This window comes from Triturus cristatus, chromosome 2_1 (assembly GCF_964204655.1).
Source record: "Triturus cristatus chromosome 2_1, aTriCri1.1, whole genome shotgun sequence".
NCBI lineage: Eukaryota > Metazoa > Chordata > Amphibia > Caudata > Salamandridae > Triturus > Triturus cristatus.
Window position 1 is genome coordinate 1,059,812,711 of NC_140581.1, and position 26,244 is coordinate 1,059,838,954.

General features: G+C 42.9%; 1 protein-coding gene across 7 annotated transcripts in view; it reads right to left on the bottom strand.

Annotated features, from left to right (window-relative positions):
• Positions 1 to 4,697: 4,697 nt before the first annotated feature.
• The window catches only part of LAMTOR3 (late endosomal/lysosomal adaptor, MAPK and MTOR activator 3), an 83,968-nt gene continuing 62,421 nt past the window's right edge, over positions 4,698 to 26,244 (bottom strand). For all 7 annotated transcript variants that reach the window (XM_085635791.1, XM_085635844.1, XM_085635819.1 and 4 more), the window contains 2 exons: positions 23,014 to 23,077; positions 4,698 to 5,512 (listed from right to left, as the gene is read on the bottom strand). In XM_085635791.1, the coding sequence (XP_085491917.1) occupies positions 5,439 to 5,512; positions 23,014 to 23,077 (138 nt within the window). In that variant the 3' untranslated portion in view covers positions 4,698 to 5,438. The remainder of the gene's footprint in view (positions 5,513 to 23,013; positions 23,078 to 26,244) is intronic.

The following is a 26,244-nucleotide window of genomic DNA, read 5'->3' on the forward strand; positions in this document are numbered from 1 at the left end:
AATGAATTCCTTACTTCGACGTCGAGGCGACGGCGACCTCGAAGCCTTACTCTTCGACTATCAGCGCCGAGAGCTATGCTTCCTCTTCTTTTTGTGCCTCCTCGACTTCGAAGAGTGCGACGTTGACGACTCCGGCTTAGACTTCCCCTTCTTCCTACCTCTCCATTTTTCGCCTTGGCCATGAAAAGCTTTGCCTCCCTCTCTTTCAGGGCCTTGGGATTAATCTTTCTGCAGCTGGAACAGTCGTCCACATCATGGTCCGATGAAAGGCACCATAAACAATCTTCGTGGGGGTCAGTGATGGACATGTGACCCCCACATTCCCTTCAAGGTTTGAAACGGACTTCCTCGTCGAAGACATGGCAAATCCAGAAACAGTAACCCACTGCAAGACTACAAAGTAGCAGGAGAGTGCTGGAAAACCGTTACGCGTAAACGGCACGGAAAAAAGGGAACTGACGTCATCACGCCGACGTGGCTCTCTTATGGCTCCGGTGACGTCATACGGAGTCGCGAGCGGAGCCGCGGTATTATGACATCCACGTCGGCGTAGAGAGCTGGGGGAAAAATTCCATGGAATGTTGGCGCAGGGGATATTCACCAGGTGAGGAATCCACTGGCAGATGTATCCATCAGAAATTTTACATTTAGATTACCTATAAAAAGTTATTTTTATATTAACAATTAGCTGTTAACGTATATTAATTTAGCACCAATTGCAGTTGGCCTCAGAAACCAACTCCAATTTAATGAAATGTTGTATTCTTGCTTGTGTGCATAATCTTGTTCTAGGCACCAAGAGTTACTGTGATCTTATTAGTCTGAATACTATTGCTAACATTTTATGTGAAGGCCATTTCTTGTGATTTAATGATTTGGAGGCTACCTTTCTCCATCCATGAAAGAAGTCAGAGAAGAAGAATCCCTTTGTTTGATATCTCTGAAGGCCGTGGGACTGGAGATGCTTCTTGCCTTAATCATGTGAAAGAGGCAGACACCGAGCTCACCATGAACATTTAGATTTGATTGGTTCTTACTCTGAGGAAATGTGTGTAATGTATCACTTCGATGTGCATTCATATTTTTAATTGTGTGACTCAGACCTTAGTAAACCTTGGCCCTGTCCACATTCACAGGTGGACATCTCTTTTCCTCTCTCGAGACCCAATGCTCCTTATATTTCTGCTCATACTTACTTTCTAGAGCAAGCACATTTCTCCTTTTGTTGATCAGAAACTTCATTTGGTTCTACCTGCTATGCTTTATTCTCTGACAACTGCTGAATATGAAATCGCCGATTTGCCCACAACCTTAGCTTAGTATTAAGGTGTTTCCTTTAGGGGAAAAGAATACACTAAAATCTGCATGCTCTGTCTTTAATAACTGAACATTGCATTTGCCGTTTGACTTCCCTGTACTATATAATCATCTATGCTGTAACCAGGTGATGATGCATTTATTTTTAAACCACTGATTTGAGTTTGTAACTTTTCAACAAAAAAATTGTAAGCCTTCATGGTTTACAAATGTGCCCTTCTGTGTCTGTACTGTGGGGAAAATATGCTTCACTGTCATTAACATGATGCTGAATGGGTTCTTGAAATGAGGCTTCCAGACATCATCCCAGTCAGTAAGTATTGTGGAGTTCGATTTTTCACCAATTTTGCGTGGTGCAAGCACTATCCTTATCCTGCTATCTAGATGGCTTCAGAGAATGGTTCTCAGACATGTATAAAGGTTATAATTTGGCCAAAATTCTGCCAGAATCTGTCCCAGATCCATCAATAGCCCAAGCTTACTGGGGTCCAATTTTAAGAATTGGTCATGTACAAGCGTTACCACAGCACTTGCAGTGTCGTAGGAGTGGGAGTATAATGGGGTTATTAGTTTGGTGGTGTTGTTGAGCATTGCAATGTTTGTGGATTTTGAAGAGTTAGTGTGTCGTGTGGTGCGGTGTCCATTTTTAATCCAGAAGGGCTCAGTTTTGAGGTGGAAGTTGAGACTTTGCTTTGTGCGTACTGTCTGTGCTTATGAAGAAATGCGCTTGTGGTAAGAGTAATATAAACATAGAGTATACTCATTTGTAATTTGTCTGTTAAGGTTTGTGGTGTTGGATCATAAAGCCCTATCAGCGGCACAAAAGTTAGGGATATGTTAGCTTCTATCGGGAGGCCATAATAATTGAGATTGGTGTTTGGTTAAGCCTGTGCACAGGGGAAAGGACTGCACTAGTGAGTGTGATTTTCCACTAGTCTAGATTTTACTTCATGTTTGGGATGATTTCACTTCATTTATATAATTGCACTAGGAGGTTATATTCTCAGTTTTCCCTAGAGTGATTGTGTGCTTTGAACTGTGAGTGGAACAGACAAGAAATGTCTTTTTGTTGAATAATTGTGCGAGAGCGTCAATGCTGAGTGAGAGCTGCTGCAAGGTGCTGAGAGTTCTATCTTAGGGTGCTGTGCTGGTATTGGTTAGTACTGTTGCGTTTCATTTTGTGAGAACTGCTTGTTATTTTAATAGTGTTTGCTTTGTGCTTTACTGCATTTTGAGAAAAGCTGACATTTTTCAGGAAATTAAGAAATGTTTTTAGTGATGATGTGAGAATACCTGTCCATGAAGGGGAGGAAGTCCCTCCCTAGGGCACACCTGCTCATTATATGACAACCAATGCCAGTTTACTCATGTGTATTTGGATCGAAAAGTGGAATAAGATTACTACAAATGAAGGGTCCTTGCAGTTTCCTCCACATGGTACTTTTAATCTAAGAATAACTGAGAATTTAGGGAGGGTGTTGAATGAGATGAACCCCCTCCCCCAGGCCAGCTAAATATAAATCTTTAAACACATGGAAGCGTGACGCACATGCAAAGGAGAATGAGAAGTATCAGATTAAGGATAAAAAGACAGTTTGTGGTTGGATGGAAGCAAAGTGGGATGCAGAACAGGAAAGGAGGAACCATGTGATTGAGGGAGTCGGGATGTACCCAGTACTACCTAGTGGAATAGTAGGGAGAAATAAAGTACGAGAAGGGGATGGGACTAAAGCGAAACCGGATTTATTTAGCAACATCTTGTAGATGCTTTATTGGCCTTGTTATTTTGTCCAAAATTGGGAACCCAGATTCGAGGAAAAAGAGGGAAAAAACGCTCTGCTTAAAAAAATAATAATAATCTTTGAAAACCCTCACCCACCAGGGTTACCCCTTGATGGCATGCTTCATCATCGGGTCCATCCCGTTCCGCTGCAGAGCGGGCCGTGCTAAGACCTACGGAACTCGCAGGAGCAGTTTATGATGAATATAAAATGATAAAGGAAGTGGTGTTAAAAAAACAGGAGTGGTGGTTCGTTGTGCTGGAGTGCATCTTTAAAAATACTTGGCTAGTAGGCGTATCCTATTTATTCTGACCTCTAGTTGGTATGATTGATCATGGTTCAATATGTGCAATGGAACAGGAGGGACCAGATGATGAAGCATGCCACCAAAGGGTAACCCTGGTGGGTAAAGGTTTTCAAAAGATTTTTTTTTTCCTTTTCTTCAAGCGGAGAGTTATTCCCCGTTTTTTTTTTAACAAAGTTAGGTTCCCATTTTTTTTTTATTTAACAAATTCAGTTTGGAAGACAAACCCAGTCTATCCACTGACTCCCTCCTTGTTTGATATATATCTTTGGCCACCTCCATATAATGTAGGCAAACAAGCTGGAGAAAACCAACCGCCTGTAGGGCTCCCGCCACAAAAAGATATGGGTGCTACAGCACACATTGATCAAAAATTCCTTGATTTGGGGGGGGGGGGGGGGGGAGTACCCAGCTTCCCAGATAGCACCTGTGAAACTTCCAGCTCTGCAGTTACCAAGTCATTCCGGTTCCTGCTCTACAGCTATTGCCACCTATCCCTGTTCCAGACCCCCAGATAGCCTCCCAAAGTACTACCACAGTAGCTGCAATACCTGTCCCATTAGTGGTCACAACTCCATATCTGTACATAGATAGGAAGACCCCCCGAACAGGAGCAGCTCCCGTTGTGAGCGTCCAACTTGTGGAAATTAATAGCCCTGAGTCACAGCCATTGGAAAGTGAAGGCTCTTTAAGAGAATTAGATATGAAGGGATGAAAGTGAAGCTGGAGAAAACCATTAAAGGAGTGATTTTAGTTGGAGTTTATTGATGGGTACAAAGAAGAAGAACTTTTGTTCTTTTCAAAGAACCCGCTAGGCTTGCTTGTGAAACCCACAGAGAACAAGAAGGAATAGCAACAGAATCAGGGATTTACTTTTCTAAAAGCTCTACTTTAAGAAAGAATCTCTGGATGTTCATGACAAAAGATGCGCTTAAGAACATGTGAACTCCGGACCCAAATGACAATTAAGGCACTATGTTAGTAGTATTCAAATGTGGAGCAATACCCAGAAATTCTGAGATAGATGGGCTCAAAAAACAAAGGAAAAGAAAGTTTATGAAAATCTTCCAGAAGGGGATGGTGGCAAAGTGATCTCGAGATTAATGCTCACCCCTGGAGAGGTGTACGAAGGAGCTTATGCGCATGTACCGGAGGATAATAATTCAATAAATGTATATGAGCATAGAAACCTGTATTTAATTTCGCCTATTTCTTTAATAAAATACTCTTAAAAGTCCCAAAGATTTTATTGTAAACGTCTGCAAATATTGAAAAACATTCAAGGAACAAGTAAATGCAGAGACGTGATCAAGATTTTTATTCCTGACTTACGTGTATATATTTTTCTAGAAATAAATTACAAGCAAATTCAGTTACAAAGCAGAGAACCAATGCCACAAAATACCAAGTCTGATGGCAAAACCTACAAGAGTCAAACACTGAATGGGCATATTTATCGTCACACCAGACAAAAATGACTGCATCTGCAACAAACATCCTCCGACGACAGCAGAAGAAAAATATACGTCTTGTTATTCAAGAGCACAACAACTCCACAAACCATACACTGTCAAACATCGAAATGATTCCAAAAGAAGCATTCAGCTTTCATGAGTGTACATTCATTCAGGTATGTGCAATGGGGAAAAGCATTAATTGCAGTATATGATTGCACAGAAAAGGAAAGGCAAGACTTTGGCTGATTATATTCATTCTGACCAGAATCATTTCAATACCCCACCATGAAATGCAGAAAGGACAACATGGCCTTTAATGGTAGCACACAATCCAACCTCCACAAGGTCATTTAAGAAGCATTTTTATAGGTAATTTATTTCTCCAAGCTTTATATTTTTTTCGTTAAGTGCCATTTTTATTAAGGACAGCCGGACTCAGTATTGGTAACAACCAGCCCAAGTCCAACCTGTGAATTTTCCTGTAAAAGCTTCTCTTGGGGTTCTTGGAGCAGGCAGTCACTAATCCCATTGAGTTAACATCATGAATGGATGCTGGTGCTTGACAATCCAGCGTTCGATTTATGTCACTTCTACCACCTGCCTCAGTTGTTCACATAAGGGCCCGAGTTCCTTCTCCAAGCTGACGATTAACCCTGTCCGAATACACAAACAAAACATTGAAACATGAGTCAAGTGAGAAGCACGTAGGATCAGACAAGCTGCAGGTTTACATAGGAGAGAGAACTACTTTGAATACAACAGTGATTGTGTGGATTCTGAAAACATTCTGACTTCCTATATTAAGGCAAAGAGCGGTTACTTCACTTGCCAATACAGGAATCATCTGTGGCCTTTAGGCGGAGCAGAACCTATAGCGAGGATACATGCATGCTTTAAACCAAATATCGAACTAGTTCAGTACCCACACGATGATATACTAGTGTGTAAGTTGAGCTTGTGTGCACTGTGAACCACTGCGCTGTTCTAAAACCTACTGTACGTTCACTTATGGAAACTACTAAGAAGTGCTTGTTGCAAACCTGATCTATTATTAGTCATTTCGGCCTGGCCATTCGCCATGCTAAATGGCAAATACTGGAAATAGAAACATACCATTCATAAATATATTTGCACAATTAAGTTGTACTTAGTGGCACAAAAGAAGTCAACTCTTGGCGAAAATCCTGAGTTACAGAATCATGTTCTGTGGAGATTCAGGCATGCAGATACAACTAGAAAGTAAAACAGAGGAGATAGAAAGTCAAGACAAAATTAGAAAACCAAGGAGTGGATGCAAGTACATCAACTCACCCAGAGGGGGAAATGGCAGGTTGGGGGCGGTAGAGCAATTATTATCCATGAATGGCAAGTGGCGGTGCTCAGGAAATTTGTTAATGAAATTATCCAGTATTGTGTTCCAAACCTCCAATGCCAAGCATTTGAGCGTCTATACTGACATTGTGGGTAAGCAAGCTATTTTAGCTAATTCCCATTTATGTACCTTGTGTTGGATGGCTGAGTGAGCACAGGACTCCACAACGGAAGTGAAGTAGAATCGCCACGGCTCGCTTTCAATTTTTCTTTTACCAGTTCTCGTTTACACTGCAGTTTTTCTAGTGACCACTAGGTGGCATCAAAATGCAGCAAACTGGTGTTTAAAGTGCTTCTGTTTGGATGCAGTGTCGTATTGTAGAAGTATTGAGGGACAAATCTACCACAGTGAAAACAAAAGGCTTTGGCAGGCAGGTCAAACGCAGAAATGGGGGAGGCCAAAAATAAGAGCAAGGCAACTGAGCCTGACTGGAAATATATCAAATCTTGAGCAAGGATTAGCTTGGTGTAGTATTGTATCCAAAGCTCTCTGGGACAGAACACTGGAGCGGTCTGTAGAACGACCACAATAATGAGCCTCCATGAAATTCCGAGGAAATATATCCCTGTAGATGTCTACAAGCGGTATAACATGGTCCACACCACACACCTTCACAAAGCATTACTGTGTAGATGTTCATGTTCCCAACAAGTAAGTGGAAGTTGGGCAAACTGTCCTTACAAACCTTATTCCAAAGATCATAATCATTTGTTTGAAAGCCACCCCTTTAGGGAGAAGGTCACTGTTTTTCAGTCTGTAAAAAACATGTGATTGACATTAGTACATGCTGTAAATAGAAAATGCTACTTACCTGCAACAACAGATTGGCATTGTGTAGTGATTACCTCTAACCTCCCAGGATATGAGATTCCATGGCAGGACACGGAGGCGAGGATTAGGCTTATTCTCTCTTCACTTTATTGTACTTAGTTAACTCCAGAAGCCAATTCTGACTTGAAACATGACAGAATAAAACTCTATCTCCCATGAACATCCGGGAGTGACAACATTACATTCCAGCCAATCAAGGTAAAGTCCGTCCAATAACATCCCGTGGAGACCGTCTACATCCCTCTTTCTTCGCTGCTCCAGCAGCAATCAGATAAGTGCTCGGTGTTTCTCACTTAAATTTCCCTTTAGTTTTATTGTTGTTGAACGTTGTGGGCGTCGCGCAGGGCGATTGTTCTTGGCACTGTGATAATTACTGTAATGACTGGCACCGCGGGAGTCCTGACTCCTACGCGGTTGATTTGAAGGCCTGTGCGCGGTGCGGTCTTCCGACCGGTAGGGGGTCAGCGTGTTTAAGCGAGCAGTGCGTCTCTCTCTCTCCCACGTGGCGGCCGGAACACGTCATCTTTGAAGCTAAGGCAGTGCTCCAGCGGCATTTTAACTCACGGGCGGCTGAGAGAGAGCGGGTGTGCTGAATAATTTGAAGGCGACACACGCGAGGTGTAATTGAATTCTTCTGTTAATTGCACTTGCATGTCTCTCCTTTGTCTAAAATTGAGCCGGTGCCTGAAGGGATTAACACCCTGCGGGGTAAGACAATATTTGCATATTGACAAGGGACACCCCCATGCACTTACCCCACGATAGATTAAGGTGGCAGTCCCTATTTAAGCGCACTACGTGCATTACTTGTCCTAGCTACTATGAACCCCTCAGATTCCAGTGGGAAATTTCCCTCATATTAATATTACCCTCACGGAGTATGAGGAGGTTGGGGATTACACAAAGGAGGAAGAGGTAACTTACCTTCCTATTGACGATCAATTCCGTGAAGTCATGGACGCATCCATCCTACGGGCAGTGACGCAGGTGGTGGCTCCATTGGAGAAGAGACTGGTGGCACTCCAAGCGCAGTATCAGCAACCCCTCAAAGAGAGGGAAGACCATGGGCCCCCGACCTCCTACACCGGCAGTTAACCTACCTTGCGTCACCCCTCAGAGTGTGGAAAAGCGTAAACGCACAGACGGTTTGATTTGGACGCCTTTGTATGCCTTAAAAAGGCTTTTCTAGATGCCCAACCCATTGTAGACATTAAACGAGGCCCTTCAAACACAAGCCCAGCTTCTCCGTCTCAGACGGATTTAGGGGATGGGGATGATTCGCCCAACAACTCTGACGGGGAGGTAGACGGTTCTAGACTGTGGTGCCCGATGCCTAGTTCCCTGGGAGGGTCTGACCTCCCAACAGACACCGATTTATCCACCCATGAGGATTTACTAAATCCTGATGATCTCCTACACCTTAGATCGGCGGAGTGGTGTCCGGCCCCTAAGGTAGCAGCCTACATGGCCAGCCGGCTTCGGAAAACTTTGGATAAGGAGGCGAGAGGCTGCCTTAAGGCAGAATGTCCTCGCCCTGGCCTGGACGGGAAGGTGGCCATGACCCCAGAGATAGATCCCAAAATGGCCACCTTTCTTGCAAAATTTGTACGCGATCCTAAAAAAGGATAAACTCCTGGATATCGTCGGGCCCCTAGCCAAAATAATGGATATGGCAGAGGACGCCAAGGCCTCTGGCTCCCTCATATCCCCCGAGGCTCTTTCCAACTGGGCCCAACAAGCAATAATATTTTTGGGAACACAAATTGCGTGATTTCCACTGAACGATGCAGATCACTCCTTATCAAGATCGACCCCAAATTATCAACACCTTTAATTCCTTAAACAAAGCGCAATCCTCAATTAAGAGAATTTTTACCCCCCGTGTTTTTGCGTCAGCCGGACAAGGTAGGGGGCGCTCGTACGGCCGCCCATTCCAAACAGTCTCCAAATGTGGAGACTCCAGACGCAGCCAATGGCAGGACCCCGGGAAGTTCGGAAACAAAGTTTCCATAAGTCCTATCCCCGTCGTTGTGGCGGCAGAGGAGGCCAGAGAGGCAAGTTCAATAACCCACAACGTGAGAGGTCAAGACTTTACGGGGATTTTAAATCGGGGGGCGGTTGGCCCTTTTTCAATCGAATTGGAGGAATATCTTCTCAGATGCATGGGTGATTCAGACAGTGGGTGGTTTCCACATGGAGTTCTATGGGACACCATACCAACCCCACCCACCTACCCTGTTGATTTTTCCTCCCGAACAGAGAGCGCTGGTGATCCAGGAAGTGAACGACCTTTTACAAAAAGGGGCAATATCTCGTTCAATACTCCATCCACACGGCTTCATCAGCAATATTTTCCTAGTAGAAAAGAGGGACGGCAGCCAAAGAACTGTCATCAATCTCAAGGAGTTCAAGTCCTGGTTACTCTATCGGCATTTCAAAATGGAGGGTATTCACGTCCTGCGGGATTTGCTCCAAATTTCAGATTGGATGGTTTGCCTAGATCTCAAGGATGCCTATTTAGCAGTTCCAATCTTTCCACCACACAGGTGTTTCCACCAATTTTATTGGGAGTCCCAAATGTATGAGTTAATCGCCCTTCCATTCGGTCTCTCCTCAGCTCCCTATTGCTTCACCAAGCTGATGAAACCTGTGGTCGAACACCTTCGAGCCCAGGCGATGACTGTCAGGGCTCCTAGGGGCGCTTGGACAATAGCGGGTACAGTGTTGGGCAGAAGTTATGGGTCAGGAAGAAGAATGCGGGCCAGAGGCAATGGCTGGACCAGGCTGAATCAGAAATGGAACCGAAGAAAGGCCGCCGCTTTCTAATCATCGCAGCGGTCTAGTTTATTTATTCCCCACAGGTGTTCAGAGGCAGCTTGAGGCGCGAGCGCTGGAACCAACGCGCACTTCACTGAGGAAGTTTCAGAGCACGCAGGTTAATTCTTAGGCTCCTCAGATTTAGTCAGAGAGCAACCTCGTCGGGTTTCGCCCGGTTTCTCGTCCGCTACCTCCGTCGGAAGTAGTCAGAAGCAGTCTAAGTTCGCAGCAAGGTTGAGAAGGAGAAGTTTGCTGAGGTAACAGTTTGTGGCGTCTCATCCCAATTTCTCGGCTTCAGCTGGTGAAGGCAACTCGTCGAGGGATTCCTAGCGATACCAGAACCTGAAGGGAGAAAGAAGTCATAAGCTAAGTCACAAAGAAAATAATAGAATTACTCTGAATAAAATGTAAAATAAGATGTTGTATATAGTTAGAGACTAGACAGTACTTACCAGAAAAAACTAGATTAACGGCAATATCCTGCTAAGAAGGAAAAGGTCGTCAAAAAGGAATTCCAGAACAGTTAAGAAAAGTCGTTAGAAAATAGATACGATTAAGAAGAGTCCCTACAGAGATAAGGCATACACACTCAAGTAAGTGAATTAGATTACCTAAAGAGTAAGAGAGTTCAAGGGGTAAATAGGAAATAAATACATTAAGTGATATCTTGTTGACAGGTAAATTCCAGAGGTGCCTTTTCAAGAAAAAGAAAGAACAGAAAGAGAGATAGTAACAAGAATACTAGAAGAGGGGCACAGTGCTTGGAGCTAAGGGTAGGTAAAGAACAAGGGAGCGGAATAGAATATAGAATTTAGCTAAGTGTAAGAGATTATAACTTAATGCTTGGTTTTTAGATTCTCTCAGCTGACACGCAGTCTGCAGATAGAACGAAGAAGTAGACGAAAGAGAGAAGACAAGCTTCAGGACCAGTCTCTTCTTGTTTATTATTTTATCCACTCCCCCTTCCCCCTTGGGGGTAGATTTGTGGGTCTAGAAGTTAAACTGGACCGCAGAAATATCCTTGAAGGGGAGTTGGGAATCAGCGTCTCTGTTCCTGTGCAAGATTACTGAAAGAATACTCTTGAACCCTTGACAATGAGGCTTATTGTCTATCTCGACGACATCCTCCTTATGGATCAATGCCCAATACACCTATCCCAACATTTACAGATGACAATAGACCTACTGGAGACTTTGGGCTTCGTGACAAATGAGAGCAAATCTGCCCTAGTCCCATCCCAGTCAATGGAATTACTAGACTTTGCTGGTAGGCTGAGAGTCGCTTCGGATGCGTTTACCACAAAGAAGTTATCCAAAATTCGTTACGAATTACGCAGGACGATGGCCAAATCCCACGTCTCACTTCGACAGCTAGCAAGGGTGGTGGGACTTCTATCGTCCTTCATCCAAGCGATCTTTACGGGTCCCCTCCACTACAGGACCCGGCAACGCCTAAAAATTGAACATCTTCGGAAGGGTCTATCCTATTCACAAATGGTGCCCCTGCTACCCGAGGCCAAAGAGGAGATGGGTTGGTGGTTAAACCACATGGAAGCCTGGCATGGCAGAGCAATTTGTCTCACTACCCGATCTCATAATTGAGTCGGACGGCATTGGTTCTGGATGGGGCGCACGATGTGGGGAGTTCTCCACAGGCGGAAAATGGTCCTCTGTCGAGCGTTCTTTGCACATCAATTGCTTGGAGTTGATGGGTGGGGGGTCCTTCATGATCAGTTGCTGGACCAAAGAGAAGGTGAAATGTTCTGTCCTCCTGAAGATGGACAACGTGGCAGCGGTCCGCTACGTCAACCATTTGGGAGGAACAAAGTCTCAGACACTGTCGGACCTGGCCCGAACCCTCTGGGAGTATTGCCTGACCAACCAGATATTGTCGGCAGAACATCTCCCAGGGAGCTCCAATCAGGTAGCATATTGGCACTCCTGCCATTGGAGATATATCAGCCTGTAGAAACGGAATCCTCAAATTTTTCTGCAGATTCAAGACAGATGGGGTCCTTTCTCCATGGACCTCTTTGCGTCTAGACTGGACTTCCAACTCACACGCTACTGCAGTTGGAGACCGGATCCACAGGCAACAGCTTTGGATGCCTTCCTATAGGATTGGAGCATGGAACTATCGCATGCCTTTCGCCCCTTCGCTATGATAACCAGGTTGACGGCACAAGTGCGGAGGTGGTGGTGAGAACACCAGTCTGGAGATCACAAGTCTGGTTTCCAGTGATGATGGAACTTTCCTGGCATTTTCCAATCCCTCTACCCCACGTTACAGATCTCCTCCGGGACCCTCAAGACAATCCTCATCCGCTGGTCCTAGCCAGGTCTCTTCGCCTAATGGCCTGGAGGGTTACAGGTGACGTTGGCAAGTCCCAGGCCTTTTGTCAAAAGCTTCCTCAGTACTTGCCAAAGCCTGGGTGGATAATACAAATAGGTGATACAACTCCACTTGTTCGCGGTGGTTATGTTGTTGTAAGCAACACCAAGCTGATCCCTTGGGGGCAGACATTGTTCATGTCGTAAACTTCCTTGCAGATCTGGCTTCCCAAGGCCTACCGAACAATCAATACTTATAGATCAGCCATTTCAGCAGGACATTTGCATGTGGATGGACATCCAGTCGGGGAGCACCCGCTAGTCAGAAAATTGTTGAGAAGAATTAGACTCTCGGTTCCTCCTGAGCCCAAATACATATCCCTTTGGGACGTGAACAAAGTTTTATCCTTGTTTCAATCTTGGCCCCAGAACAAGTATCTGTCCCTGAAACAACTATCAGCTAAATTGGCAATGCTTTTGTGTCTACTATCATGTTGCACAGTTTCGGATGTCCGGGCACTGGATACAACAGGTAGAGTGTTCACCCCGGAAGGGGTTTTATTTCACATTTCACGCAGAACAAAGACTAATTCTAGATCAATTTCTTATCCAACATTAAGAACAAATTCTAAGTTGTGTGGTTTGCGCTATTAAGGCTTATGAACTTATGACTGAGGAACTCCGCCCTCATGGGGAGAAACAATTGCTAATCGCATTAACCAAACCCCACAAAGCGGTTTCATCTCCTACGATTGCCAGATGGGTCAGGTGGATCATGCAAGAAGCAGGGATTGATACATCCCTTTTCGGAGACACTCCGTAAGGGGGGGCCATGACTTCAAAAGCATTCTGTCTTGCCTTGAGAATGTCATTAATGCAGCAGACTGGTCAAATGACTCCACCTTCAAGACCTTTTATTTCAGACCGGTTCCCTCTCTGGCAAGCGTGGGAGTGAATAAGCTTTGAACTAGCCCAATCCTCTCCTCCGGGTCCTGCCATAGAAAGAAAAATTTCCTAGCTAACGTAGCGGAAAGTTTAAATTCTCTTAAGGACACGGAGGCGAGGATTAGCCCACCCTAGGAACTCTTGAGACAAATAATTCACCCATGCCCTCTGATGGGGAAATGGTAATATTATGGTCTTACTACTGAAATGAGAACCTATGTTAATCAATATTGTAATGCTGGAACTAATCTTATTGCACTATGCTGTTAAACCATTTCCAGTACCATGGCAAGTAATGGGTATCCCGGTTACAGGGGGTGATTCCAATAAACAGGAGCAGTGAACATGGCGATTGTCGTATGTCGCAGGAAGAAAGAGGGATGTAGACAGTCTCCACGGGATGATATTGGACAGACAGTACCTTGATTGGCTGGAATGTAATGATGTCACTCCCGAATGTTCATGGGAGATGAAGTTTTTTTCTGTCGTGTTTCAAGTCAAAAATGGCTGCTGGAGTTAACTAAGTACAATAAAGTGAAGAGAGAATAAACCTAATCCTCTCCTCCGTGTCTTTAATAGAATTGAAACTTTCCGTTACATTAGCTAGGAAATCTTTCATTATGTTCAGATGTTTTTACATAATCAATACACACATTAATTTCACTTGCGTGATGCACCAGCACACATAAGCTGAACTGCTTTTCTTATACTTTCATTTATCTTTATTACTCTTTGCAGTGTATAAAGCAATCTAAGGTGGGGTCTTAGTCCTAGTGCATTGTGGGTTTCTTTGCTTTGAAGAAAAACAACTTGCAACATCCACATTCAAAACTAGATGTAAGGAGTATGCAAAGCATGTGATGTACAGTAGTATGTTCTGCAAACCCTACTTTCCTTATATTGCTATATTACTAAAGTGTGCCTTGTAAGCTCACATGGCAGGGCACCAAACATATAAAAATGGAACATGCCTGATATTAGGAAAAAGCATGAACCCTAAAATGTATAGCTGCAAATGGCTGTTTGCCACGGTGTAGGGAAAGCAACATTTTCCAGGGGCATGTCTAGCTTTGAATGCAAACCAGTTCTGTAGCTTTGCTTGGTAAAATTCTAGAATTTTGAAACAAGGGTATTTTCCTCTTGTTGGTAAAAATCAAATTCATTGGTCATTATTTGATGAAGTTAATAGAAAAGCAAATCTGCAAAAATGTATTCTGTACTGCTGAAGAGTAAACTGGTTTGCCCAGCAGCCCTGCTTCGAATATAAAAACACATCCTGGCTGTTAACAGGTTTCCTCCTGGAGGACAATGGCTCGCCTCTGGGAGTAGGAAGGCTGGATTTGTGTTAGCCGTGGCCACGTAGCAGGCATTAGCTATCTTTGAGTAGGAAAGGAGCATCTGAGAACACAAAGGGCAGCTTTCACAGCTCTTCATTTTGAAGCGGAGGCCCCAAATTAGAATCTCAGGTACTTAAACCATTCACTCCTTGAGCCACCCTAGACTTGGTCTGTGCTCCCAGCAGAAGGGAAAACAATTCCAGCATTGGGGTAAGAGAGAGAGGAGCAAACCGTATCCCCATAGAGCAGTAGAGCGAAAAAGGGCCATGGTTCCTTCAGATGGAAGAAAGCTAGGGCCAGTAAAATGAGAAAGTCGTGCTGGAAAAAAAAAAAAAAAAAAAAGAGGATTTTTTTTTAGCGAAAGTTACCAGAACTGGGTGTAGGGAACTGTACAATCATTGTCATTTTATAGGCTTAAGACCTCACCACCACCTCCTCAGAACATTTCTCCTCATAGTAAGAAACATTTAAAGAAAAAGGATATTCTGCCTCAGTGTTAGAAGAAAGTAGACCCACATACTCTTACTGGTACACAGAAACTGGGACTACTCACCTAGGGTCATGAGAGTGGCCTGTTGCTGCTATATGCACACAAAAGGCAGAAGAGCTATGTCCTTTGAAGAAGGACTGGTCTGTAGAAGAAACCACGAGTGATTTCAGTATCTATATATATATTGGGACTCGTGGTTTTGGGAGGAAATGGCGGTGGAGAGCATGTGGTAATAGAAAGGGCAGCTTTATCCACCAGCAGACCACAGGGAAGAGTGAAAGCATTGGAGTGTACTAGCATAGAAGTTTTCCAGCTCTGCCCTGACATCCCAGACTCTGTCTGGCAGAACTTTGCTGCTAACTTTGTTTTCATTTCAAAAGGAAGGAGTAGCCTGATTGTGTTTTTTTTTTATACCTAAAACTTAAAAATACAAAAATTTTATTTGAAAGCTTTTTGTGTCTTAACATATTCACTTTTTTTTCTTTCTAAACGTTTTTGGAAATGTTTGTATTCTTAAATATAGTGCTGCCTGGTACCACTTACACTTAACACCTATTTCTCTGGGGAATGTCCTTCTGGTCGTGTCACAGCTATAAGGGATTAGGCAGAGACACTTAGAACTGTGCTGTGGCCTCACCAGATTGAGTTTACTAAATTATAAGGTGTACACTCCACCAAACTCCAACCAATTTCTGATATTCAGCATGGCAAAGGCAAACTACTTTTTCAAAATGAGTCTGTCATGTTCTCCCTGTCTCTCCCGTGCACAAAGAAAAAAAACTTGTACTAACTACTTTTTCCAGCTATCTCGCATCAGGCAATGTCAAACAAAGGACGCTTTCGTTCTACGAAGTAAAAGTTGCATGAGAGAAAGCAGGCAGCACTATTTGCAGAGGCACCTCTGAGATTCACTTTTACAGCTTCTTGGAGATGGTTAAATGAAAACACCATCTCCTTTTGTACATGAAACAGAGTTCCATTTTTAGACTACTGTTTGCTGAACAAGTAGGTGTGAGGTTATAGCTAAAAAACATTTCTAAGACTCTACAGGGCTGTCAGCCAAACTTGAAATTATCCTCCAGCCAAAAATCCTCACAGTAATATTAAGTGAAAAATTACACATGCATTGAATTCCACCACGTTAGATTTAAAAATTCCCGTTCCCATATTGCATTCAGCGTGCTACATTAGATTAGCAATGTGTGACTAATGTACATGTAATAATGCTCACGTTATACAACCCACTGCGTTATCCCGGTATCATGCAAGCTTTCGTTAGCCAGTGTGACTCCATTTTGTATTTCGTAATCCTTATTAGACTGCCTCTGCTGAGCCCGTGTTAGGCCTTAGAATGCAGGATAGCTTGCCTCAGCAGAATACTGTATTTAATTATATTTCTTCTCTATGTCCAAGGCTGCGACTCAACTTGCTAACAAAGCAATTATTCTGCTTTTGCATTCCATTGTATACATGTAGCGCTGCTCCCACATTGGGAGATGCTGAGACTCGGCACAGTGGCCTTGCGTCGCTGATAGCATGCCCATCTAGCAGGTGTTAGCTCATCTCTCTGTGCCTCCATTGTTCATGCCCGGCTCAGACCGGTACTTTTCCACCAGAGGCGTGGCCAAAGTCTCCTGAAGGGTTTATCTTCTATTAGCGAATGTTGGGGAGTCAGTCCCCTCGACAGCATCTTATGGCGATGGTCTGACTGGGCTCCTTTCCGGAGAAATGCAATAAATACGTAAGTTTCCATTCTCTGTCTTATCAACTCTTCATTTGGGAAGGCATAGCCGGTGGTCATAAGTACCCTAGAGGGCCACCTACTTCACACAGTGATGCTCTCAGTGGAAGCAGTTAAAGTTGCTTTCTCTCAAATTGAAGGGACCATAATTTTGGCCATATACTCCCTTGTAACGTCAATATAAAAAGCAATATAATGGAAAACCCATTTGGAAGTAGATCCTTGCTTACGGTGTACTCCTTAGTCTTTCCTCTAATTAAAAAAGCAACACAAAATTGCATTTCATTTCAAATTTATTTAGTCCTCACGTCCAACTGGACATGGAATGGACGAGGAAAAAAAAAAAAAAAACGTACACATATTGTGCATCAGTCATAAATCACCATCTCATTGATAGTTGAAAACAATACTTTGAGGATTTGGGCAGTAACTGGAAATCTTAACTGACCTTCCTTGTAAAGCACAAAGACAAGAATTAAAATGTTCCAAGGATTAGACTGAAAAATGGAGATCTGTGAATTGGCTCCAACATATTTTTAAATGCATTAAAATCTGTTCAAAAAAAAAAAAGTTTACGTGGAAATCAAAACAAGGTGTAGTTGGTGGTCCTGTATCACTATTCTGTTTTTATTGCATTTTAAAGTGGTTTGCTAAATGGCCACCAGCAAACTTAATTTTCTCCACAACACATCTAGATAGATCACACTGATTGAGGTGCAGGCATCTCCTTATTCCCCAAAGTAGATCTGTGACTAGAAATGGCAATTCCAGGCTTGGCCAGTGGCAATTCCTCTCTTCTGGACCACTCTGTGCATCAGACATATTGATGGGACCCATACAAATGATTGCATAAGTCAGCTTTGGATTAAGAATTGTGACAGCTTTGATGGAGCTTCATTTTGGAGACAACAAAGTTTTGTATGAGCTAGAGATCTAGAAGGGGACACCACCTCATCCTAGAAAGCACTATGCCTCAGTCACTCAAGATGATACTCTGGCATGGTCTTTTAAGAAATACCCTTGGAATTTTGTTTACTGAGTGAATCATTGACAGAGCAACAATGCACACTTCTAAGACGTGATTACCTAAAAAATAAAACTAAAGACTGAGGGCTGCTTGTTGAAGACGTATCCAGGGGTATTGTACCACTAAAGCTCAGTGATATGTACAAACAACTTGGAATCCAACGACATTCATTTATAAAAATCAGGTTCCCACACTAAATACATAGACCTTTGAAACTTGCCTGAGGGACATACACATAGGAGCTCTTCGGGAATTTGGATTTTTATTTTGAAGTACCATCCATAATACACAACACATCAAAATAATGCAAAATTTCTCCCAACCCAGTAGTTGAAATTCAACTTGCACATTATATGGTTAAAACGTTCTGAATTTAGAGAACTTAGAAGGGAATCATTTAATCTGAAGGGAAAACACAATGCCTATAGAACACAATTCCAGAGTGGACTCATGGTGATATCTTTCTTAATTAAATATCTGAGGAAAGAACTTGTTAAGTCACTTGAATATTGTTTTTAGATGCCTTTCCTGGCAGAGATGTTACAAGCTTTTTACCGCAATAAGAAAACACATGCATGCGCTAGTCTTCTAAAAACAAGTGCAAAAGGAAGAATTTTAACCTTGCAAAGACTTCGGTTAAACTGGAAACCTCAAACGTTTCTTCAAGTTTATCTGATTATTAGGTAAAGAGCACATAAACATCTTCTATCTCCAATATATCGTTGCCTAAAGACGTTCTTGTATCTGCCTTTCTTCTGGCTTTTTATCATGATTTTCATTGTCCTTTGAAAGACCTCATAAGGTCAGAACTAGCCTCAACTTTGTGTGTTTTAAAGACTAGGAGTAAGTGGTACAAAAAGCTGTATTATATTCTTCTCCAGACACAGGCCATCTGTTGCATTTGCATGGCCTAAACAACTAACAAATTGAGGAGTATGCTTATCCATTCTTTTAGACTTTTGAATAACAATTGGAAAATATCATTTTAGAACATTAGAGCAGAAACTATTATTATCAGTAATCATCAGCGTGGAACAATATCAACTTAGTGTTAAGAAAAAGTAAGACACAATGAGAGACTTCAATGCCAACTCTCTATGCAGCAGTAATGCTGATCTACAGGCTGAAGTCTTTCAACTGACTAATTTTAACTGATCTGTGGCTATGAAGCAGGACAGGTTCCCCTATGAGGTCTCCAGACCTCCTAGAAAGACTGTGATCCTCAGGGTTGAAAGGTTTCAGCCATTGCTTAAGGTGTTGCAGCCTCAACCTAATTTTGAACATACAGAAGGGAGAATGACTTCAAGGATACCAGCAAGTAGGAAAGATCTTTGGCATCAACCTTTTTATCTGAGGAAATGCATGGTTTGCACTTTCGTGGACAACTTCACTTTCACTGCCAGTCTAAAAGTAAACCTGGAATTCAGGATCGTCAGATTGAAGATCTTACAACTCTTGCAAGATATCAGCTTTAGAAAGTCCTGAAGCAGACCTGCAAATGTATCAATGTATAAAGTTATTTCTGAGAAAGCAGAAAAATATTCCCAACGCAAATCTTCAGCCAAAGGTGGTGGCAGCGCAGGAACGAATGTTCGCAGCTCTACTTCCCGATTCTGTGTTGAACACCCTCATGACATGGTAACCGCCTTCCGCAGCCCAAGGAATAGGGCAGAGGGTGCCACTGGACTCTGGCTAGGTGAACGGGGGCTGAAACATGCCGGGATCTGAGGAGCGATCTAGGGCTCAGGACTCATCTGGGACCACGGAGATACAGGGAATGCAGTAGTAAAAGGCCTGCACAGAGGACAGAGAACTTGCGTATGAAGCAAAGGCAGCTGATGCACTGTGTAGGAACAAACTATGAGGCAGGATTAGATGTAGCCACCACTGGGCCCAGGTGAGGCAAAAGACACCCGGCAAACAGCGGAAGAGAGCTCTTGCTTTGGGATGCCCAAATGTAGCCATGCTGGACACCTGCTGATATGGCAAGGAGCACCCTCATTGAAGCAGTGTAACTGGCAGGGGTTCACACAAGGTCATGCAAGAATGAGAGAATGATTTTCCAGCTTAGGCCACTTCCTGTGTGAGGGCAAATGCGTCAAGCCCAACTCCGGCACCTCGCCCCTGAAACTCCTGTAGTGCGTATAGAGCACCTGTAGATCCCTAAGAGATCAGAAGAGTTTTTGAGCTGAAGAGGCATATTCATAGTAGGAAGAGGAAAGATCTGGTGTATCACCAGAGAGTTGCTGGGGAGCTTGTGACAGTCTATGACAGCCTACTCTAGAAAAATCACCTAGACAGCGAAGAGGGCTTGTCGGAGTCACACTAAATGAGGGCTCCCAAATTTCACATAGTAGTGGGGGTACTATGCTCGATGCAACTGGGAGAACCCGGAGGAGCAGACAGACAGCCATCATACAAGATGAAGACAATTCAGGGGATTGTGAGATTCAAGGTGGGTAGGTGAAGGGAAACACATGCACCAAACAGAAGCCTCATGACCTTATTAAGCCTAAAAATGGGTTCATCAATGTAGTCTTCTGCTCTGGCGCACAGTGTATTGGACCACTGAAAGCCTCAAGTGACTAAATGGCAATAAAGTCATCTAGTTTCCTCTCTAAGGAGAACGTGAAATGTTGTATAGCAGAGCTGAAATCAGACTTTGAATAATCCCCGATAGACAACCTCACAGATTTATGCTTGGACATTGTTAAAGTCAAGGCGGATATGCATGGTTTGAACCCAAGACCTGAGTCAGAAAAAGCCAGGTACAAACCTGTGATGAGACAGATCGGCTCACCACAATGTCCACATGCCAATAAGAGAGTCACAGACCAAGATACCGATGGACAAATGCGAAGACCTGGAAAACAGGTCATGCCATTATATTAATCTCATCTGTAATAAGAAGGAAGAGACCAAGGTAGACAATGTAAGCACTTCTATGATGGAACTCTTCCAGGCCAGCCTGAATGAGACATCTGCTTTGCAGACAAGAAATGCTACCATACAGTGGACATAAAGCTGGCTTCCAACAGTCAGCAATCAAGAGACATGCTGGAAAATGAATCTAGATACCCCTATAAGGAGTAGGACTATGGCATTGGTGTGGTTTCTGAAGATAATTCATTACTTAGTCATTGAGGTCCCTGCCGTACCAGTATTTAGCAGCACCTACCCTTCAACTGAGCACAGAGTACAGGCCAAGGCCAATCATACAGGAGCTTTATAAATGCCAAATCCAATAACAATGGATTATGACAGTTTGCCATTCCGATGGAAAGGAACAGAATCCACAATGACCTCACCAGAAAGCGGAAATGGACTGCTTACCACTGAGGAGGGGGTATAATGCTGGGGACTTGTCAGACCAGACGTCATGTTCCCAGGATCGCCCTGATGTGAGAGACACCAGTCCCACCTGCTGAAGACTCAGAGGACTAAGTCAGGAAAGAGAAAAGACCTACAATTGAATACCCAGCAGAGTGCCTTGAGCTGTATTAGAGGCCAAAACATGAGAGACACAAACCCTCCAATGGGATCCTGTCTGTTGTAGGTACTTACCTGGTATCATATTTAGAAAAGGGCGAGAAAAGTGTGGGGCCACCTGGGGGAGAAATACTAATAAAACAATGCCACAAACAGAGAGACTGGTAGGTGGAGGAGGGAGCACAAGTCTGTTACAAGGCTTCCTACGGTCTTATAACATGTGCTTTTAGGAAACAGTTTTAGTTTATTAACAATTCAGTGACAGTGCCCAGAGCCTTTGCTGTCCAAGGAAGGTCCAAAATAAGCAAGAAGATACTCATTGCCCCAAGGGTATCTGGAGGATTGGCTTGTTTGCACCACTTGAAATATTATCAAGATTCTCATTTAAGCATCATTGTGGAGCAGATTGGCTGTGAAATAGAAAAAGAGGCAGCTCCACATGGAGCAAGCACTAGCGGGGATCCCCATGCAATACACTCTTGTCCACAAAATGTATACCATTCTGAGGTCATCACGACTGCTCTGGAGCTGTAGGATAGTTAGGCACTTGGAGAGGACCTTACCACATCCTGAACCCCATATCCCTTCCATCCACTTTACCCCACACTTCTCTGCAATGGTTGGGGAACCACTTAGGGAGAGAGGGTTATTGCTGCACCTAGAGACGTGGTCGCAAATAGTCATGTTACGACTTTTAACAAGTTCAAAAGGGATTTTAAAGTTACTGTAAATAACAGAATGGATTGTTTATGGCAAGCCCTGGTACTGGAAAAAAGGGAGGTTGCTTTTATGTCACCTGACTGCTTTGGGTAAAGTGAAGAACTATCCGACTCGGCTGAGTGCACTCCAGTTATTGTATTGTCGGGCACAATAGACTGGTTTCAATGTACGACATCTGTGGAATGAGGGAGGTCATGCACCCCAAAACAATTTATGAAGAAGTGACAAGAGGGATTTATTAAAGAGGAGGCACCAGAGATGTAAGGGGGAGTCTCTTAATGTTTATTCTAAAGCCCCACACTTGAGGAGCGGTTTTGATGTTAAGCTAATAGTTGATGTTACTAGGGTGATGTACAAGGGCAGCTCAGATATGGACGTTTCACATAATGAAGGAGTCTAGCCCTTCATGGGAATGGAAAGCTGTTTCTGTAGGTCTCGATACCCTAAAGAAAATTACAAAAAATGTTTAAAATAAAACAAAAAAAAGAATTTGTTGCCACATCGAACTGGCAGGCACAGAGGTCACAGATGTGCGTCAACACCCAACATATTCTACAAAGCTCCCTACGTGAATGTTCACATTTTGTTAATAACCTTTTCAGACACTATTACAGAGCCCAGTAGAAGGTGGAAGGGCAAGCACAGCACGAGATTCATCTTGCAAAACTAAGTTAAATAAAAGCACATTCCTTTTACAAATACTTTGTGTTTGCATGAATAGGGCTGCTATTGATACAACCCATATGAAAATTGCAAGACCACTGGCTATAGATTTAAAGACCTAATAAAAACAGTTTTACCATAATAGTCTAAAGAGAAGACATTGGTAAATTACCATATCTTTGACAGTCCCAAAGCCATGTTCTATGGAATCATGACAGTTGATTCTAAAATTGATGCATAAAGCATCACACAGTAAGGAAGAAGTGAGGGCAGCTTAACAACACTCCGGGGGGGAATAGAGCATAAGCTAGGAATAAATGACAGACTAATCACAATAGCATGTTGAACCACAGCTATGTAATCGACAAAGATACATTTTATAAAAACACACCTGTGTTGGCATTACTGCTTGCGATGAAGCTTACGACCAGGGGCAGCCGATTGAACTGGACCACCTTGGAAAAGAAGGCACAGAAAAGAATATCAACCTCACTTTTCGTCTCATGTGTTTTCATTAAAATTCCTCTGCACTTTAGAAAGTGCACAATTTAAAATGTCACTACAGCTTAAGATACTGTCTTTGAAATAGCACAAGAAAGGGACTAACAGGCAGAGATTGTACGTTTTATTTCCAAGTGGTGGGCTTGTTCCATAATTGCAGACTGCGGACATGCTAAGAAAAGCAAAAACGCATACGATGTTAGGTTTACAAAAGAGTGTGTCTATATATCACTAGGTATATTAGTAGAAAACAAATTATAAATCAAACTACATATCAGTCGAACGATAAAAGTCATCACTGCAAAACGAATCCATGTATATCGAATGGCAGAATCAGTTCAATGTAATACAACAGCCCAATGAAATCATCCCCTATCCTAAGAACATTCTGAGAATCTCTGTAGACTAAGCAGCGTAATGCATACTAGGAAAGGGAAGACTGTGGAATGGAGGGAGGGCTAACGTCGTACTCATGCAGTTAAACTAATACAAATATTACGGATATTGAAAAAGATATGCAAAAGTCTGATTTAAGAGCTCTTAATATTAGAGAGGGTGATTAAGGTATTCAGGGAGACTGGAGTTCTCATCCTATTAATATCCATTTCGTTCCCATCATTTTTTAATGGAATCCTGTCATCTTGTGCTCTGGAAGTGCTGCTAAAATCTGTGGTCTCTGAAAATGAATGAGAAAAATCGAAAAGGGGCTTCTGAATTCACCTTCTTGCCAAAAAAAAGTCTTGACAAGGACGTGGTAGATGGGACAAGGCAAATTTGGCATTTCCAACACAGGTTACTAGTTCTGTTCCTTTTGAATGTTATGACTGAAGTCTGATACCACATTAGAGTAAGTTAATAGCTCATTTCCCCAATGCATGGACGTTATTTTGACATGCTTATGACAGAGCATACATGCTGGTTGATGAAATGTGAAAATGGACAACTGAACTAAATTTGACATGTGGTGTAGAATGTGTAAGAGGTCAAGTGACTGTTCTAATATGTAATTTCACTTGAATAATCTCTTTAGTTGTCCATGTCTCTACCAATGACAAGCTCATCGAGATCCATATAGATATGCAAAACGTTTATGAGCTTTACTTCAATTCAATGCATGCACAGAATCTACAATCAAGGAGAACATTCACGCACTTGCCACAGATATATCTTTACAGTTGAACACTTTTCTATCTGAGAAAGGTACTCGATCCACAAATCTACTCTTTAAGCATCACAGTACTGAAAAACTCTAAACTTACCAAGCCAATTAATCTAATATTATATTTGCCCGTATTAAGTAAATCCTTGAGAAGCCCATACCTATACAAAGGCAAGAGTGCAAATTAAGCCCATCAAAAACGTTCTCTGCTATGAGGTTCAACCCTTCACAATTGAGAGGATTGGTACTCGCAGACATTGAAAAGGACATCCAAACTAAGAATCGCCATTATTCGTAATTCGCCTCAATTAGTCAGCCAACTACAATATGAAACCCCCTAAACCTCATCTAGCGCCTTTGGAAAGGATTAAAAATTCTCTATTGTGAACGAAAGCACACCAGTCAGAATTTGTTAAGCAAGCTCTCGCACTTTGGTGCTTGCATTTGGCATCACATGGAACCTCAGAATCTACATGTGCTCATCGAATCACATCACTACCAGTACTGAATGAATGCAGATGATATAGAATCCATTTCAGAATAGGGGCAGACACAAGGATTAAGAGCAACATCTCTCTCTGCATGGAATACATCCGCCACTGTATAAGGAGAGCAGCCCATGTGAGAATGGATTCAAACCAAAAGGAATGATAACGGAAGTAACAACATCAACACAAATGAAATGCCTGAAGTGGTAATTAGTGTTAGTAATCCATGCAATTACATAAAACATAATTACAGGATTTGTGTACTAATAACAATTGAGTTTTACTACCTTTGACGGGCAGGGCAGCAGTAGGTCACATATCCCCTAGAAAGCCCTATTACAAGTATGGCACCCGCAGCCAGTTCTGGCTTAATAGCTAACATCACTTGGCATGCAGAATTTGGAGGTCACATTTCTAAAGGGTGTAAACAAATCACAGTGCTGCTAGCTACTAAAAGACCTGTACTCTCTGTAAGTGTTAAATGACAAGGGGCAATTTAGGAACACTGCAGTCACCTATGAGGAAAATCTCTGAAAACGAAGCGACTTGGGGCAGGGTATAGCTCTCATGTCAACATTATCTTTCATAGGACGACAGAAATTAAATAGTCACTCACATGCCAGGATCACTTTTGACAGTCCAGTGGGGCTGGATAATGTCAGTCGTGTAACAGAGATGCCCTTGAAAAGCCGGAAGGGATAGTTCAGCCACGTAAGACTAATGAGTGAAATATTAGTAATGGTGAACACACACACACACAAAATGTGTATGGTGAAAGTATACTATGGTGCAAATGGCAAAAAAACAAAGGAATCTCCCCCTCCCGCCCCCCCCCCCAATATTTCAAAGGCCTGGTATGGCAGCCATAAGGGCTGGTAGAGAGGGGTATCGCTAACTTGGGTAAGCGACCGAGGAGAAGGAGAAGGAGGAGCAGGAGTAGTACATGGAGACATAAGATGGAAGTCCGATTGGCATGTTACAGGGGGTAAATATAGCAGAGGTAGAAGGCTTTTGGGTGCCTAACCTAAATGATGTTTGGTCCTCAACTGACTTTGCCAGATCAGGCCTTCTCTCTAATTCCTGCCCTAGTAAGATGTTGCTCCAAACCTTCCCGAGTTTTTGGGGTGCTCCTGAATATATTAGAGTCCAATGTTTTGAAACACTGCTGGGCTTCTAAGCAGGCTAAACACCTGCTGTGCAAAGAATTGATGCTAAGTGGAAAACAATGTTTAAGTGCCAAAGCCATGTTTTATCTTCTGTTGTCCTCCTTCACCTTTTAACTTCATGTATTTAAGCCTAGTGTATGGTGAATGGTTGATGTGGAGCTGGGTCACTTTATTCAGTGCCTGTTAGACCATCCAGCCTTAGGGTGGTGTTTCCCATAAATGTTTTGCCTTACTCCGCGATGTTTTTCTGATCTCGTTTTTGTTGGCCTCAGGACTCTGTGCACTTTAAACAGTGCAAACCAGAGCTA